Consider the following 17,862-nt stretch of genomic DNA (forward strand, 5'->3'; position numbering starts at 1 on the left):
AATGAGGAAGCATGGACTGAAGCTGAAACCGTCCAAGTGCTGACTATTGTGCAGAGAAGTCAGGTTCTTGGGCTACATAGTGTCGGTCCAGGGAGTGTCTACTGATGTGGAGAAGGTGAAGGCTTTGAGGGAGTGGAAAGTTCCTACAACAAAAACTGAAGTGCGCAGTTTTTTAGACTTCGCAAGTTTTTATAGAAGATTCGTGCAGAATTTCGCACAAGTGGCGGCACCCCTGCATGCTCTGACCGGGAAGACCATTCCTGAAAAGGCCAAACTTCTGTGGACCAAGGAGTGCCAGGAGGCATTTGAGATTCTGAAGCGGAAGATGTCATCGGCTCTGATTTTATCTTATCCCATCTTCTCCGAACCTTTCATTTTAACGACTGATGCTAGCCATCGTGGTTTAGGAGCGGTGCTCAGTCAGATTCAAAATGGAGAAGAGAGAGTCATAGCTTTTGCGAGCCGAGGTCTTAGGAAATCCGAGAGAAACGCCAATAATTATTCGGCGTTTAAGTTGAAGCTACTAGCGCTCAAGTGGGCCGCAACAGAGAAATTCAGGGAATACCTGATCTACCAGCAGTTCCTTTTGAGGACTGATCATAACCCACTTAAATATCTAGATTCCGCCAAAATTCATGCAGTGGAGCAACACTGGCTTGCCCAATTAGCGGAGTTGAATTTTTACTGTGGAGTATAAGAATGGGAAGAGTAACGTTGTGGCTGATGCCTTATCCCGGTTACCGGAGAGTGAAGAACCAGAGTTGGAGGAAGAAGATACGGACAAGGATTTCCTGAGATTCTCTTGTGCCAGGATAACGGCCAGACCCAAGAAGACTTGGAAGAAGAAAAGAGAAAACAGGAAATGTTGGGGAATTTTTACTGAATACCGGAATTCGGAGATTGAAAGGGCTCAAAAAGAGGATAGTGTACTTGGAAGTGTTGCCTCTTGGATTAAAGAAAACCATGTTCCTAACGAAGAAGAGTTAGACTGCACAGAAAAGAGAGCCTTATGGAAACAGAGCCAGGTTGCTGATAGAAGAGGAGGTCCTGTTCCGGAAATATGAGGATTGCCGGACTGGTCGGGATGAGATGCAGGTGGTGGTGCCAACAGCCTGGAGGAAGCAGGTACTGGAGATATTTCATGATAGGATGGGACATTATGCTGTGGAGACGACTTTTAAAAACCTGAGAAAGACTCACTTTTGGGTCAACATGAAGAAGGATGTTATCAGCTGGATCAACAACTGCAGGAGATGTTGTTTTGCCAAAGAGCTGTTCCTGAGAGAGAGAGCCGAGTTGGGATGCTTCAAAGTAGTCCGGCCGCATGAAGTCCTGGCGGTTGATTACACGGTCCTGGAGAGAGATGGAGGAGGATATGAAAACGTATTGGTCTTAACGGACATGTTTTCACGTTTCACTGTCGTGGTGCCAACAAAGAACCAAACGGCAAGGACTACCGCTAAGATTCTGATTAGTAGATGGTTCACGGTATATGGCGTGCCAGAGAGACTACATTCTGATCAAGGCCCTGCTTTTGAGTCTCAATTAATTAAAGAGGTGTGCAAATATTATGGCATCCAGAAAACCCGTACTTCTCCATATCACCCACAAGGGAATGGACGTTGTGAGTGGTATAATCGTACACTGCATCAGATCCTCCGTACACTGCCTCCAGAGAAGAAGAGAAGCTGGTCCAGGTTTCTGCCAGAACTTAATCAAATATACAATAGCTCAATCCATCATGCTACCGGATACACTCCAGCATTCCTGTTCTTGGGCAAAGAAAATTTGTTACCTTACACCGAATTAGTGGACAAGAATGAAGAAAAATATAATGAAAATGTTAATAGCCTGGAGAACTGGTTGGCTGATCATAAAGCGAAGTTGGATTTAGCAGGAGAATTAGCCAGAAGAACCGCGGAAACTCAGTTCGAGAAGATGAAAGGGCAATATGAGAGGAAAAAAATCGAAGCAGAACAACTTCAGGAGGGAGATTGGGTGCTGCTCCGGGAGCGGGGGTTTCGTGGGAGGCACAAAATTCAGGATTTTTGGGAAGAGCAACCATATGAAGTGGTGCAAATTCTGGGGAAATTTAATAATGTAATTAAAATCCAGAACACGACTCATGGAGTTAAAGTGGTTCACCGAGACTTGTTAAAAAAATATAATTTGAGTATGGTAGAACCTGAACCAATAGCAACACCAATGACACAGAATTTGGACAGGGGGAGGGTTTCAAATTCTGGTAGAAATTTTCTGGAGGACACATGTGATTATGTGATTTTTACTGAAATTTTGATAGATTCGGATAAGGTATGCACTGTACAAGAGAGTTCAGAACAAGTTTGAAGCTCGTCCAGAAGTAATAAGGGGGTCTGTTCCTCCTATCTAAAAGAGAATTTTTTTCTAAAGTAGTTATATTTTGGGACGTTTGAAATGTTATTTTGAGGAAAGTAAAGTTAACTGCAAAGATGGATTATTATATGTTGCTGAAATGTTCTTTTTGGTTAGATGTTCATAGTACATTAAATGTATGTTAAATGGAAAGAATATTACTACTGAAAGAGAGAATTTAAGAATTCTAAAAATTTTGAAAAGTGAAAATAGAGCTGTTAGCTGGGTATGTTTAGGGGTTGGCGTGCAAGGAGGTGTGTTGGTGGGGGAAAGGAGGTGTAAAATGCTTAGGTTGGAAGAAGTGTTGAGGTTGGATGGATTGCAATGGAGGTGAGAGCGGGTGTTTAGTTGAGAATGGATGGGAGGTGGTTAAGGTTTGAGTGGTGGGTGCGTTAGCTTGGAGGTTGTGGTGAGTTAGGTGGTGGAATGTTTTGAAAAAGGGATGAGTTGTGAACATTGGGGACAATGTTTGATTTTAAGACCGGACGAATGTAACCTGGGGTTTAAATAAAAAAAAAAAATAAGTTTTTTTTTTTACTTACCTGGGGGCGAGAAGGAGGGAATTGGGCGCTCCGGGAGTGAGCGCTGGATTTTTAGGCTCCCGGAGACATTTTCAAAATGTCTCCGGGAGCGAAGAGGATTTTGGGCCCGAGTTGGGGCAGGAAGAGCGCTGCGGGAGGCAGCGTGTCTGTTGTGTAGGTCCGGGGACGATTGGGCACGTCCCCGGACATGTGGCCGAGAACCGGGCATTCCCGGTATCTTCGGGCCCTGCTGCGCCGCTCGTGGGGGGAGGCAGCGCTTGTGGTAGACTCCCGGCAGGAGAGGATCAGGCGTGCCGCTGCTGTGCTGGATATCTGTCTTGCGCTGGGGCCCGAAGTTCCAGATTTTCTGTTCACGTCTTTTCTTTACCTAAACCTAACTCTTAACAACTGAAATGGAATAAAAACCCTACCTCCTTAACAAATCCCCTATCCCCACGCTAAATGGCTTTAACAATATAACATATGGACATTCTAACTATATAAAAAGAAAATAACCAAATAACCCTTTCCTAATTTTCCTAAACTCAACTGTATTCCCTATTCTATAGAGCTTTCACATATATACACCACCTCTGCCATCAATCATAAATGTACTTTCACTATAAATTAAACTCATTCATAAAATTACATCAAATTTTCCCAAACACTCTCCCACAGAAATCAATCACCCAAATATACTCTCTTACACTTAACTCACTCACTTCCAACTCTCCAATATCACCCACACACTCTTTAATTAACAATCTCACCAGCTCACATAAAACACCTCCTTTCTCAACCACCGTCTCCAACGCTCTCCCAACTGCCTTACTGAACATCTCCTAGGCAACCGTCCCTTGGCTTGGAATTCTAATCCCAGCCAGCCAATCGCAGAGCCTGCCCAACATTCCAAATCCTCCTGCTGACCAGCGGAATGTTGGGCAGCACTGCTAAATCTCCATCTTTATTGGAAAAATCCCATTGAAGTCAATGGGAATTTCTCCAATTAAATAAAATAACCATTAAATTTTCTTCAAAAAAATGTCCAATTTTCCCAATTAATAAAACTTCTAATTCCCTATCAAACTATGGTTTTAAAATTTAAAAATACCAAATTTCAACCCCCGCCCCAAAATAACCTTCCCAAACTTCCCAAAAATATTTCCAAAAAATACAAAACCACTTTCAAAAATTCCAAAACCATTCCCCGGACCCGCTGCGTCGAATTAAAAAAATTAACTCTTTCCTAACCCTATTAAACCCACGCCCATCAAAAACCCCTATTTAAAAATTAAAAATTCAAAAACTGACTCACCACAAAAATTCTAAAAAATTCCCCGAGCACAAAACCGAAATCAGAATTTAAATAACTTTAACCCTTTATTTTTTAAAAATAAAAGAACGCATTTATACAATTTAAAATTAAACTAATTAAAATTTTTAAATAAAAACCCCCTTACCTTGAAGATGATTTTCTCCACATGTGTAGACTGCCATCCATTTCGATGCTGCTGGTCCTGGGGCCAAAACGGAGGTAAAAAGAAAAATCCTCTGAAGCCGGCCCAAAATTTAGGCCCCGGCTTCGGCCTAAACGAAAAAAAACGCGTCCCCGATATGTGCATGAGGCGCGCCGCCTCATGCACACGCCCCCTCGTTCCCATCACGCCGGCCATCTTCTTTCTTCCTCCCGGCAGGACGCACGCCTGATCCTCTCCTGCCGGGAGTCTACCAAAAGCGCTGCCTCCCCCCACGAGCGGCCCAGCAGGGCCCGAAGATACCGGGAATGCCCGGTTCTCGGCCACATGTCCGGGGACGTGCCCAATCGTCCCCGGACCTACACAACAGACGCGCTGCCTACCGCAGCGCTCTTCCTGCTCCAACTCGGGCCCGAAATCCTCTTCGCTCCCGGAGACATTTTGAAAACGTCTCCGGGATCCTAAAAATCCAGCGCTCACTCCCGGAGCGCCCAATTCCCTCCTTCTCGCCCCCAGGTAAGTAAAAAAAAAAACTTATTTTTTTTTTTTATTTAAACCCCAGGTTACATAAGTGGTTTGCCATATGATTTTTTATTTGGATAAGGAACATTCATATTATCCATATTAGTTATAATATAACATCTACGGTATGCAGGTGGTATAGTGCAATGATGTACTATCGGGAACAACACATTTAATAGCTGCTAGTCAGTCTAGAGGTGGTTGTCCAGTCACCGAGCACTACTTGAATGCAAAGAGAAAAATATAAAAAAAAGTGGGTTTTGAAATTTTGTTTATTTATACATTGCACTGTGTGAAATACACATACATATTACGTTAAGGGTTTTGTTTGTGTACATTACGCTGAACAGAAAACTGAAGGATTATTTATACCCCAGTAGTGAGTACTATTAAATTTGAACTGCCAGACCCTCGACCATTCTTCTAACGTTCGGAGATCCGTTCTCATCGTTTCTACTCCCTCCAGGGTATCCACTCTATTGGTTATTTTCGTGTCATCCGCAAAAAGGCACACCTTTCCTTCCAACCCTTCAGCAATATCTCCCACAAATATATTAAACAGAATAGGCCCCAGCACCGACCCCTGCTGGAACTCCACTGCTCACCTTACTTTACTCCCAGTGGATTAATTTACCACCACCCTCTGCCACCTGTTAGTCAACCAGTTTCTTATCCAGTTCACCACTTTCAGTCCTAAGTTCAACCCTTTCAGCTTATTCACGAGTCTTCTGTAGTTTCCCACTTCTTCCCTGTCTCCACTTTTGTGAAGAGGGACCACATCCACTTGTCTCCAATCCCACGGAACCTCTCTTATCTCTAAAGATATATTAAATAAATCTTTAAGGGGTCCCGCCAGGACCTCTCTGAGCTCCTTCAATATTCTGGGATGTATCCCATCCGGCCCCATAGCTTTGTCCACCTTCAGATTCTCCAGCTGTTTATAAACTCTTTCTTCTGTAAACGGCGCAGTATCTACTCCATTCCCAGACGTTCCGTCGGCAGCCAACCGCGGTCCTTCTCCAGGATTTTCCTCCGTGAACACTGAAGAGAAATAATTGTTTAGCACGTTCGCTTTATCTTCATCACTCTCCACATAGCCATTCTTATTATCTTTCAGTCTTGCAATTTCATTCCTATCTCTTCTCCTTTCTCTAATATATATGAAAAGAGTCGTCACCTCCCTTTACATGTTTAGCCATTTTTTTTCTTCTGCTCGCACTTTCGCTAGCCGTATTTCCCTCTTCGCTTCTTTGAGTTTAATTCGATAATCTTTTCCGTGATCCTCTTATTGCGTTCTTTTGTATTTCTTGAACAAAGCCTCTTTTGCTCTTATTTTTTCAGCTACTTCTTTGGAGAACCATATAGGCTTCCTGCTTCTTGTTTTTGTTTAATTACTTCACAAAAAGATCAGTCGCCATATTTATAGCAGCCTTTAGCTTGGACCACTGTTTTTCCACTTCTCCTACGCCTTCCCACGCCAACAGCTCCTTCTTCAGGTATTCCCCCATTTTATCAAAATCAGTACGTCTGAAATCCAGTACTTTGAGTTTTGTGCGTCCGCACTCTGCCTTCACCCTTATAGCAAACCATACAGTGTGATGATCACTATTACATAGGTGGGCACCCACCCGGATATCACTACCTCCATTCGTAAGCACTAGATCCAGCATCAACCCTTCCCTCGTGGGTTCCGTCACTTTGACAGGCATCCATAATCTCCCTACTTCTTTCCAATTTCGCAGACGGGACGTTCCAATCCACTTCAGACAAATTGAAATCTCCCAACAGTAGCACCTCCCCTTTCATACCAATCTTTTGAATATCTTCTATCAGATCCTTGTCTAACTTCTCTGTTTGTGCAGGAGGTCTGTAGATAACCCCCGTGTGGATACAGGTTCCGTCTTCTCTTTCCAGGATGATCCATAAAGCTTCTTCTTTTCCCCAGGTTCCCCGCATTTCAGTCGCTCTGATATTCTCTCTCACATACAGAGCCACTCCTCCACCTCTTCGGCCCTCTCTATCCTTCCTAAAAAGATTATAGCCCTGTATGGTCACATCCCATTCAGGAGAATCGTTGAACCACGTCTCCGTAATAGCAACACTCACACTGATGTTCTCCACACGAACCAGACTAGTTTCCGTGCCAACCGCTGCATGGAAACCACGCTTTTAGGTCTAACCACCTCCATTACAGTTCACCAAACTCAAGTTAAAGCTGTTTTGCTCCTATCCAACAACCTTAAAGCAGCATTTGACACTGTTGACCATTCATTCCTATTACAGAGACTTTTGCAAATTGGATTTGAAGGTACCATTCTCTCCTGGTTCACCTCCTACTTTTCAGACCATACTTTTGCAATCTCTTTCTCCAATTCCCATTCCGTCCCCTACTCTTTACCTTCAGGTTTGCCTCAAGGCTCTATTTAATCCCCCTCTCTTATTCAACATTTTTCTGGCCCCGCTTCTCTTCCTTTTGGACTCCTTGGGATTTGGATCTTTCATAGACGCAGATGATATTCAGGTCCTCACCCCGATCAACCCATCTGATAATGCTCAAATAGTTAACCTTAATCATAAATTGCACTCTATCTGCTTTTGGCTTACGCAGCATCGTTTGCTGCTTAACCCAGAAAAATCGCAAGAAGCAGTTCTTTTTTCATACAAGCAACAGGTATTGGTTAGCCAAATTCTTTGGGCACTGCTGCTATTACATTACTGCTAAAATTAAGGGGCCCTTTTACTAAGCCACGTAAGCATCTACACGTGCCCAATGCACGCCAAAATGGAGTTACCGGCCTACTACCATGTGGCTCTTGCAGTAATTTCATTTTTGGCGTGCGTCCAATACGTGTGTCTGAAAAATATTTTTTATTTTGGGCGCAGGTAACGGATGTGCACCAAGTGGCATTTGGAATGCGTAGGTCATTACCGCCCGGATTCTTTACTACTAGGTCAATGGCCGGCGGTAAGGTCTCAGACCCAAAATGGACACGCGGCAATTTTCATTTTGCCACACATCCATTTTTGGCAAAAAAAAGGCATTTTTTGTAGGTGCGCTGAAAAATAATTCTGCACGCACCCAAAATATGCGTCTACACTACCGCAGGCCATTTTTCAATGCACCTTAGTAAAAGGACCCCCAAGGTTTTAGGGGTCACCCTTGATAACTCTCTCACTTTCATCCCTCAGATTTCCTTAGTGATGCATCACACTTTTTTCCAACTCAAACGTATTCGATCCATTAAGCCATTCCTTTTTCCAGCTGCCATACACAACCTTGTTCATTCCTTTATTATCTCACAACTGAACTATTGTAATTCTCTTTATCTAGGTCTTCCACAATGTGAGATACAATGCCTACAGCTCCTTCAAAATACTGAAATTAAATTTATTACCAGACATAAAAAATGTGACCATGTTACACCATTTTTAAAAGACGTCCACTAGGTACCTGTTCAGTATAGCATTCAATACAAATTACTCCTTTTAGTTTTCAAAATTCACGCAGCCTTGGAGCCCTACTCTCTCTCTGCTCTCCTTTTTTCCCTACAGACCATCCCACAATCTGTGATCTTCTCAACAAAACCTTCTAAATGTCCCATCTCTTCAAGATATTTCACTAACCTCTGTGCACCGTCTTCTTTTTTCTGTGCAAGCCCCCCAATTATGGAATTCACTTCCTGAGAACCCAAAGGCGTCTCCTTCAAAACTGGTTTAAAGACTCTTTCTGGAGGCATTTGGGCACTAGCCAGATGATTTGCCTGACTCACCTGTACTTCTCCTCTCCCTAATGTTTTTGCCCTCCTTTCTTTCTCTTTCCTATCAGTTATTGTAGTTCTTGTCCGGCTCCTTCTGTATCCACCTGTTTGTTATATCCATGGTGTGTGGTTTTTAATTTCCTCTGAATTTTCTGATGTTAGATTATAAGCCGCTCAAACACGTTTTCATGGGTGGGGTAGAAAATCCTTAATAAACTTGAAGATAACAGAAGACAAAAGACCCCCGAGATACAGCACTCTAGCGTCACAAGGGCAGATTTGCAATGTATATATGCATTTTATAAAATGTGAGATTACACATGCACACATTTGCTTCAATTTCTGAGCAGGAATAAATGTATAAGGCAGAATTTATGTACTACAGGAGCTGGGCCTGGCGACTTACCTTATACAGGCACATAGGCTTAAAATAGGTACCTTTTGGACTTCTCACATGGGTATTTGTAACAAAATCAGGTCCCTGATATGCCACATTATATTTACAAAAACAATTAAGGGACAGTGCACATATATAGAAGGATTTGAGATCTGAAGAAACCAAAGTGGAAGTATTTGGCATCACTGCTAGGCAATATGTGCAGGATAAAAACAAACACAGAGCATCACCCTGCTAACACTAACCTTATAGTAAAGCGTGGTGGTGGCAGCATTACATTGGGAGGTTTCTGTTGCAGTAGGGACAGGGAGGCTTGTGAAGATCCAGAGAAAAGCAGATGGTGGAAAATACAGACAGAACCTGGAGGAAATCTTGCTTCAGTTTGCCTTAGACCTGGGACTTGGGAGAAGATTCTCCCTGATTGCAGGACCATAATCCTGAGCACTAAGCAGAAGCAACAGTGGAGTGGCTCAACAAGAAGAAGGTGACTGTATTCGAGTGGGTCAGGCAAAGTCCAGACCAGAATCCAATAGAAAATCTGTCCAAGAATTGAATACTATGGTCCACAGATGATCCTCAGTCAACTTGAAAGAGCTTGAGCTAGTCTGCCAAGAAGAAAGAGCAAGAACTACACCGTCCTGCTGTGCAAAGTTGGCAGATGCCTATCCTGAATGATTCATGGGGGTTATTTCTGCAAAAGGGGCATCTAATAAATAGTCAAGGGGTGTGAAGACTTCCACAATCAAGATTTCTTGGTTTCCTATTCTTAATTTTTTTAAATAATTCTATAATTTGTTCTTATATTGTGAAGGTGTAGAGCATGTTGAACAGATCAGTGAAACAAACTACTATTTTAATGTCCATTGAACTGTATTTTTTAGACTGCAGAATATTAGAAATGAGGACAGGTATGAAGACTTTTACAAGGCACTGCATGTATGTCAATCATGGAAGCTAGACCACTTTAACTTCCATTCATATACTGGATGGAGTCAGGTCAAAATATAGTTGTTTTATGCATACTTACTAAAGTTTTATCTACTTCTAATGACTACAGTCCTAAAGTCAAGAACCCTCATATTTCTGGAGTCTGAAGAGCACAGTACATCATTGTGCTACTTTGCTCTCACATTATAAATCTCATGAGTTGAAGTGAAAGTCTGATGGATTTTTGCCACTTTATCAGAAAAACATATGGCAAACATATCAACTATCTGAGTTCCATGTACTCTTGGATGTACCTTGGCCTGAACCCTAGACATCTCTCTATCAATTTCAAATAATTTTCTTGAATTGCTCTGATAATTGAAGTTAATTGGAAATGCTACAATCTTGGATTTATTTATTAACTTGACATAACATTTTATTCTCAACCACAGGAATCGTCTTCCAACATCTTTCCAGCTAACCAGATTGATGATTTAATAAGCATAATTCCTAATGGTGCCAAGGTGCCTCCTTGCTTATCTTAATCATGTACACTGACACAGGTGCCATTGAATCTAGTACTGATTTGTAATCTGAGTTCCACAATGACACAGCCTCCCCAAGGGTCTTCTTGAGAACAGAAGTTACTCAACTAATTGGTCTGTTGTTACATTTTTATTCTTTCCAACTCAAAAGATGTTGGAAAGACATTATACATAAGGGGCTGAGAGTGTCCATCTATCTGCCTGTGTCTTTGGAGGAAAAAAAAATACCTATGACTGTTGGACGATTCAATCTCATGATTGAAATTTGTAATCTTGATTTAACTGGTCTGGCATTGCTATACTTGCCTGGGTCACAGGCAGCATCTGCAATGCATGCAGGCTTCCTTCAATGGCCAAGAAAGCCTTCCTATAGCCGTGTCCTGCCCTCTCTGAAATAGGAAGTTGCTCAGAAGAGACAGGATGTGGCTGCAGGAATGCTCTTGGGGCCAGTGGAGGAAGTCTGCTTGCACTGCAAATGCTACCCGTGATCCTAATACAGATAATGCAAAATGAATTATTTTAATTCTGAGATTAATCATGCTTAAAATGATTAACCTCACAGAAAATTAATCACGTTCATTAACACGATCCATCAACTGCCTTAAAAATAAATCTTGAAAGATTTAATGGAATGGATCCAAATTTGGCATGGGGAGAAAACTGGTGAGAAGACGCATCAAAAATGGGTAAAATTGGACTGAAGGTTCCAGAGAAATAATGCCATCTAAAAATAGCCCTTTTCTTTGGGAGAAGCAATTTCAGGTTCTACGGCATAGAAACTCTGATATACTGAAACATAACAGTAAGGAAACTGCTCCTTTCAAACTGCCTCTTCCCCGTTCTCTTTTCTTCAGGTTACAGGCACACCAACATGCACACAGATTCAGACATAACATACACAAACAAAAATACAGATACATACAAACATACACACATACAGAGATAAATTAGAAATGATTCCATGAGGTATGCTCTGTATGCTTTCCCCGCTAAGTGTGCAGTGTTCAATAGAGAAAAGCTATACAAGGATAAAGGGGGAGAGCTTTTAACATGACAAACTGATTAGAGATCTGGATGGCGAAAAAAATGTTGGTTTAGTTAATTTTCAGATCAGTTTACATTTCATTTGGTTCATTAATTTCCAGATCTCCAAAACTCATTTGTTTCATCCAGTTCCATTAAGCAAACAGTAGAATTTTCCACCCAATATTTATAAAACTTGCTTGAAACATGCCGGCAGATAACAGCAGCAGAGGGAACAGTAGCCCATGACATCAAATGTGGCTTAAAGTTATTGTACTAACATAGACACGGATGGGTCAATACTCAGCTGCTGCAGTCAGCATTTTTTTCTCAAACACCGGCGGCAGCAGTCAAAAAAATATCTGGATATTCAGTGCCCCTATCTAAACAGTGGCTAGGGCTGAGTATCTGATAACAGTCTATGACAGATCTCATTCAGATAACTGTAAATATTCAGTCTGCTATCTGGATAACTTAGGATAGCCTTTTTGATATCCTAAGTGACCTGGATACATTATCCAACCAGCAGACTGAATATTACAGCTATCTGGATCAGTTCTGGGATCACCCTGGCTCCACCTATGCTCTTTCTCAGTACTATCCAGAGATTGCCAAGGCTGTCTGTAAGGATATTAAGTGGCACTATCTGGACAGTACCTCTGAATATCCCAGTCAACAGCACTTATCTGGACAGCAGGTGTAACAATTCAGATAAATACTTTTGAATACTGACCCGTGCCTGTTCCTATACTTCTGCGGGATGTACAGGCAATATCTTGATGTAGCCATTTCTTATTTACTTTTCAAGCCCTGCACTCAATAAATGTGTTCTCTTCATTGACATTACCTCGTTTTATTTCCTTTAAATTGCCCTGACACATGAACATCCTATAGCACCAAGACCTCTAAGCACAGGAAGGCCCTGAACCACAGAATCCCAAAATTACTTTCCCCCTCCCCCTGCAACAGACCAACACACATACATATCTCCACAACTCACTCTCTGTCTCCGTCTGTTCTCCTTACCTTTTAGATCCAAAGACTTTGACCAGCCATCCTGTAACATGATATAACAAGAAACAAAGTTCAAATTTTAGCAGCTACTGTAAATACTTTATTCATCTCCCTCAGCATTTTAACTTTCAGAGTTATTCTGAAAACCAGAACACAAGAAACTCCCTATTCTTGGCCATCCCACTGGTAATTTATTTCAACTTCTGATTACCTCCCTCCTATTTCCAAATATTTTTTTTATCACAGTTATAGATGCTTGAATGTGGAACAAATACGGTCAGCTTTCACACCCTGCCAGATTTGACATCTATAGGCCTGATCCACTAAGAAATGTTTTCCCTATAAGCACAGAATGAAAAAAAAAAGCCTTAATGAGTCAGGCCTTATGAGCATCTTCTGTCACAGAACAGGCTTTTAACAGAACACTAGGCTATGACATTGCTGTTAATTTGATGTGCAGGATGGAGAGTGAATCTCTGTGTATAGTTTCCCCACCTCCCTCATCCATTCTTCCTACCAATGTGCATCTTGCACATGATTTTGGACAGGTACACAAGGATTTCTCCAATTCTTCTCTTGGACTACTGGCCAAACAAGCATCCTTTCGCGAGGAGAAGCCATCGAAGAGAATCCAGCTGCTCACTGAATCAAAGCTGTGCAAGAGAGTATCTGCAGCAAGCATCTGGAAAGAGAAGAGAAAAACATCTGGCAAAGGAACAGATTATGTAAACAGAGTACATCTTCTCCTCTTTCCTGCCCTCTGTCCCAACAGGCTAAGGTTACAGGATCCCCCACTAGGAAAGCTCTTTCTTCAGCTCAGCACCTGCCTGGAGAATGCTCTCAAGGTAGATTGGTCTTTGGGAGGTAACTGGGATAATTGTGGGATGCACTCCAGTGGGAACATATGTTGGGAACAGATGTGAAAACTTTGTGTCTCAGAAGCTAGGCAGGATTTAGGCATAAGCAAACTAGGCAAATACCTAGGGCCCCACAGTCAAAAGGGGGTCCCCAGACTTGACAAGTCTCTTGTTTGACAATGGTAAACCTCTGATACATATGGGATACTTGAGGCCAGGGCAGGGTTGCCAAGCAGCAGTTTTAATTAGGGGAGGCCAATGACTAAATTGGCAATATAATTGCCATTAGTTTGCTGATGGTCTGCATCCATAGCAGCAGACATGCTCCACTCCCTGTCTGTCTGCTTCCATTCCCTCAAGCTCCCCTCTTGCATAGGCCTCCGATCCTTCTTCGGCCTCCTCCACCCAGCTCATCTCTCCAAAGTGGCTGTAGGGGCTGGTCCTGGGTATGGAAGCAGTTATCAGTGAGTGCAAGGACTGGATTAATGTACACTCACAGGCTGCATAATTGCCCCCCCCCCCCCCAAGTTCTTGGTTCTGTGCATGAGGCAGGTCCTGTGAATATGTGATTTGCTCAGTCTCCACATTCACTCTCAATCTTCTGCTGACACCACACTCAGAACCAATCCCTGTAGTTTCTTCCAAGCTACTTCAAGAAAGGCGATCTTGGGAAGGGAAGCCAGGGAAAAAAAGACTATGAATAAAAATCCCCAAGAGGAAGATGGGATAAATAAAGTGAATAGAGGCCACAGACACCCTGTATATAAACTTGGGGAGGCTAACTTTCCCCTACCCCAACCATGACCACCGCTGCTTCTTACAGAGACCTGTGGCAGCAAAAAACTGAAAAGAGGTGTAGGACCATTTATTCTGCATGCCGCTGATGATTCTGCCAGTCCCACCCCCTCTGAAGTAGACTTCCTGTTTAGAAGGTGCAGGAACAGCAGAGCCAGCAGCAGAGTCAATGTTTTTTTGCTACTGCGGGTTTCAGGAAGGCAGCAGGTAAGCTGGTGGTAGGGGGGAGGAGGAGGGTGAGGGGGATTTTGGGGAACAGAAGATGCTAGATTTGGGTAAGCAAGGAGAAAAACTAAGATGACAGACCAGTGGGAGGAAAACAAGATGCAGGACCAGGAGAGGGAGAGGGAAAGCAAGAGCTGCTGAATCAGGGGAAAGGGGAAAGAAAGAGTTATATGGTGGCTGAGGTGAGGATGGACACAAGGAATTGGGTCACAGAGGAGGAATACTGGGTTGGGGGGGGGCATGAATAGATGATGGAAGATCCTTGATGTAAGAAAGTAAGACGACATGGAGTGATGCTGGATGGAAGGGGAAGAGAGAGGGAACAGTTAGTGAAGGACTGGGAAAAAGGACAGGGAATGGGAAGGCTGGAGTGAGGGGAAAAGCAGGGCCGTGCCTAGGGTCTCTGGCGCCCCCCTGCAGACTATCAGTTGGCGCCCCCCCCCCCCCCCCCGTGAAAATGATCACTCCCCCCCCCCCCCATGAAAATGATCGCTCACCACTTGCCACACTGAAAGGAATTGTCAGCAATATTCTTAGAAACAAATTGCTATACATTGCAAAATAAGATAGCAGATGTAAATTCTCAAAGTGGACATATTCCAAACGCTAAAATGAAAATAAAATATTTTTTTTCTACCTTTGTTGTCTGGTGACTTTCTTTTTTCAATCATGCTGGTCCAGTATCTGATTCTGCTGCTATCTGTCCTCTTAACTCCATTTCCAGGGCTTCCTTTCCATTTATTTCTTTACTTTTCTCCTTTCTTCTTCATTTCTTGCTCTATATCCATTTCCAGCAATTTCTCCTCTCTCCCTGGGTCCTGCCCTCCCATCCATGTCCAATCTTGTCCCTCTCTGCCCTTCCCTCCTCCATCCATAGCCAGCAATCCTCCTCTCTCCCCTCCCCTCCATTTCCAGCAATTTGTCCTCTCCCTGGGCCCCTATGTCCATCCTTGTCCCTCTCTGCCCTTCCCTCCTCCATCCATAGCCAGCAATCCTTGCCTCCTCTCTCCCCTCCTCTCCATTTCCAGCAATTTGTCCTCTCCCTGGGCCCCCATGTCCATCCTTGTCCCTCTCTGCCCTTCCCTCCTCCATCCATAGCCAGCAATCCTCTCTCCCCTCCCCTTCCAGCAATTTGTCCTCTCCCTGGGCCCTGCCCTCCCATCCATGCCTCTCTGCCCTTCCCTCCACACCCTGGGGCCTTTAAATCTTTTACTTCCGGTCGCAGCAGCGTCAGTGAAAGCGGAGCGCTGCCGACGTCTCCCTTCCCTTTGCGCTCTTGGTTCCCTCAGTGTCCGCATTCTTCTGACGTCAGAAGAAGGCGGGACACTGAGGGAACCAATGAGTGCAAGGGAAGGGAGATGTCGGCAGCAGTGGCGTAGCTAGGGTAGTTGACACCCGGGGCCGGTCATTGTTCAACGCCCCCCCCCCCCCAAATCCAGTACTAGGCATACCGAGAATACAAAACACTCACGACCTTTAGAGCAATTTTACCATACCATAAGCAGTCGTTTCTACGAATCACACAAGGAAAAGGAAAGCATCTTAAGCACTACAGTGAGCACTAGAACATCAATTCACCTATTGTAAAACGAAACCAGACAGAATAGTACAGATCGTCAATCCTGCACAGTCAATGCCAACTGAAAGCCATGTCTTTTTCACAAACACAGATACACCCTAATCCACTATAGAATAAGCAATCATAAACTTTCTATTTAGACAAAAATTAAACTGAACCCCCGATGCCAGACTCTGCATACAATGCAACACCACAGAAACAGAAAATGTCTCCTAGTACTGTGCAAAATATAAAGACAGCAGATGTAAATTTGAAAAAACTAACAAATACCAATCACCACTTTACAAATTAACAAATAGAAATAAAACAAATACAGAAAATAAAATAATACCATTTTATTGGACTAATACATTTAGCTTCCAGAGGCCAAAATCTCCTTCCTCAGGTCAATACAGTATAGTGCTGTTACAGTATCCTATCCTGATCTGAGGAAGGGGGTTTTGTTCTCTGAAAGTTAAGTCAAAATGTATTAAAATTAGTCCAATAAAAAGATTACCTTATTTACATGTTCTATTTATAAACATTTATTAACACAGCTAAAATACTATATCCTAAAGCAAAATAATAAAAATATATATTTACAGTTTGTTGTCTTTGGTTTCTGCTTTCCTCATCTTCTTTTCACCGTCTTCCTTCCATCCAGCATCTGTCTTCACTCTCTCTCTGCCATCCAGTGTCTGCCCTCTCTAATGTCCCTTCCATCCACATCTGCCCTCTATTTCTGCCCCTTCCATCCACCATCTGCCCCAGTCTGCCATCTCTCTCTCCCCCTTCCATCCACCATCTGCCCTCTCTCTCTACTTTCCCTCTAGCATTTGCCCTCTATCTCTGCCCCCTTCCATCCACTGTCTGCTCTTTCACTCCCTTCTATCCACTCTCTGCCCTTTCTCTCTGCTCCATCGATTCACCATTTGCCCTCTCTCTTTCCCCCTCCCATCCATTCAGGGTCTGCCCTCCCTCTCACTCCCCATTCCATCCAAGATCTATCCCCCCTCTCTCACTGCCCCCTCTTTTCGGCTCCCAGTTCCCACCTGCGGCTGCCCCTAGTTTCAGATCCATTGATTCTCCCATCCACCCCTGCCCCAGGCATGACCCCATTCTCCCTCCTGCTCACTTTTCAGACCCCAGTTCCAGCTCCATGCCCCTTCTCCCATCTGTCTCCCACCCAGTCCCTTCTGCCCATCCAAGTCCCCCTCACCCCATCTGTCTCCCACCCAGTCCCTTCTGCTATCCGAGTCCCCCCCCCACCTTCACCCCATCTGTCCCCCACCCTGACCCTGCCTCGTCTTCTCCCTGCCACCTGGTCTTTAAAAAGAAATTGCCGACGCAATAGCGAGCGCAGCACCTCGTGTGCAAGTAAAAGAAGCGAATCCGATCATCTCACTGGGCCTTCCTTCACTGTCCCGCCCTAGAGGAAATAGGAAGTTGCGTCAGAGGAGGGCGGGACAGTGAGGGAAGGCCCAATGAGATGATCGGATCCGCTTCTTTTACTTGCACACGAGGTGCTGCGCTCGCTATCGCGTCGGCAAATAAATTTAAAGGGCTGGTGCGGGGGGGGGGGGGTGCCAGGATGAAGAGCAGCGGGAGCGGCGGCACCCCCCTCTCTGGTGACACCCGGGGCGGACCGCCCCACCGCCCCGCCCTTGCTATGCCAAAAGAGTTAAAGGCCTCGGCGGTGCGGGGCGAGGGTAAGCACCGCGGCGGCGCCCTCCAGAGGTGGGAGCCCCCCCCTGCGGCGCTTACCTCGCTTACCGCATCGGCACGGCCCTGGGGAAAAGATAGAAAGCAGTAAATAGGTGCAGTAAGAAGAAGGTGATTGAGTAGACAGAG

The 17,862-nt window shown here is 44.0% G+C and overlaps 1 protein-coding gene across 3 annotated transcripts in view; it reads right to left on the reverse strand.

The window, feature by feature from the left end:
* CARD10 (caspase recruitment domain family member 10) overlaps positions 1-17,862 on the reverse strand; it is a 188,378-nt gene that overhangs the window by 103,029 nt on the left and 67,487 nt on the right. For all 3 annotated transcript variants that reach the window (XM_030210306.1, XM_030210298.1, XM_030210314.1), the window contains exons 9-10: positions 13,094-13,258; positions 12,589-12,619 (exon numbers count right to left, since the gene is read on the reverse strand). In XM_030210306.1, coding sequence (XP_030066166.1) covers positions 12,589-12,619; positions 13,094-13,258 — 196 coding nt within the window. The remainder of the gene's footprint in view (positions 1-12,588; positions 12,620-13,093; positions 13,259-17,862) is intronic.

Source organism: Microcaecilia unicolor, chromosome 1 (assembly GCF_901765095.1).
Source record: "Microcaecilia unicolor chromosome 1, aMicUni1.1, whole genome shotgun sequence".
NCBI classification, from domain to species: domain Eukaryota; kingdom Metazoa; phylum Chordata; class Amphibia; order Gymnophiona; family Siphonopidae; genus Microcaecilia; species Microcaecilia unicolor.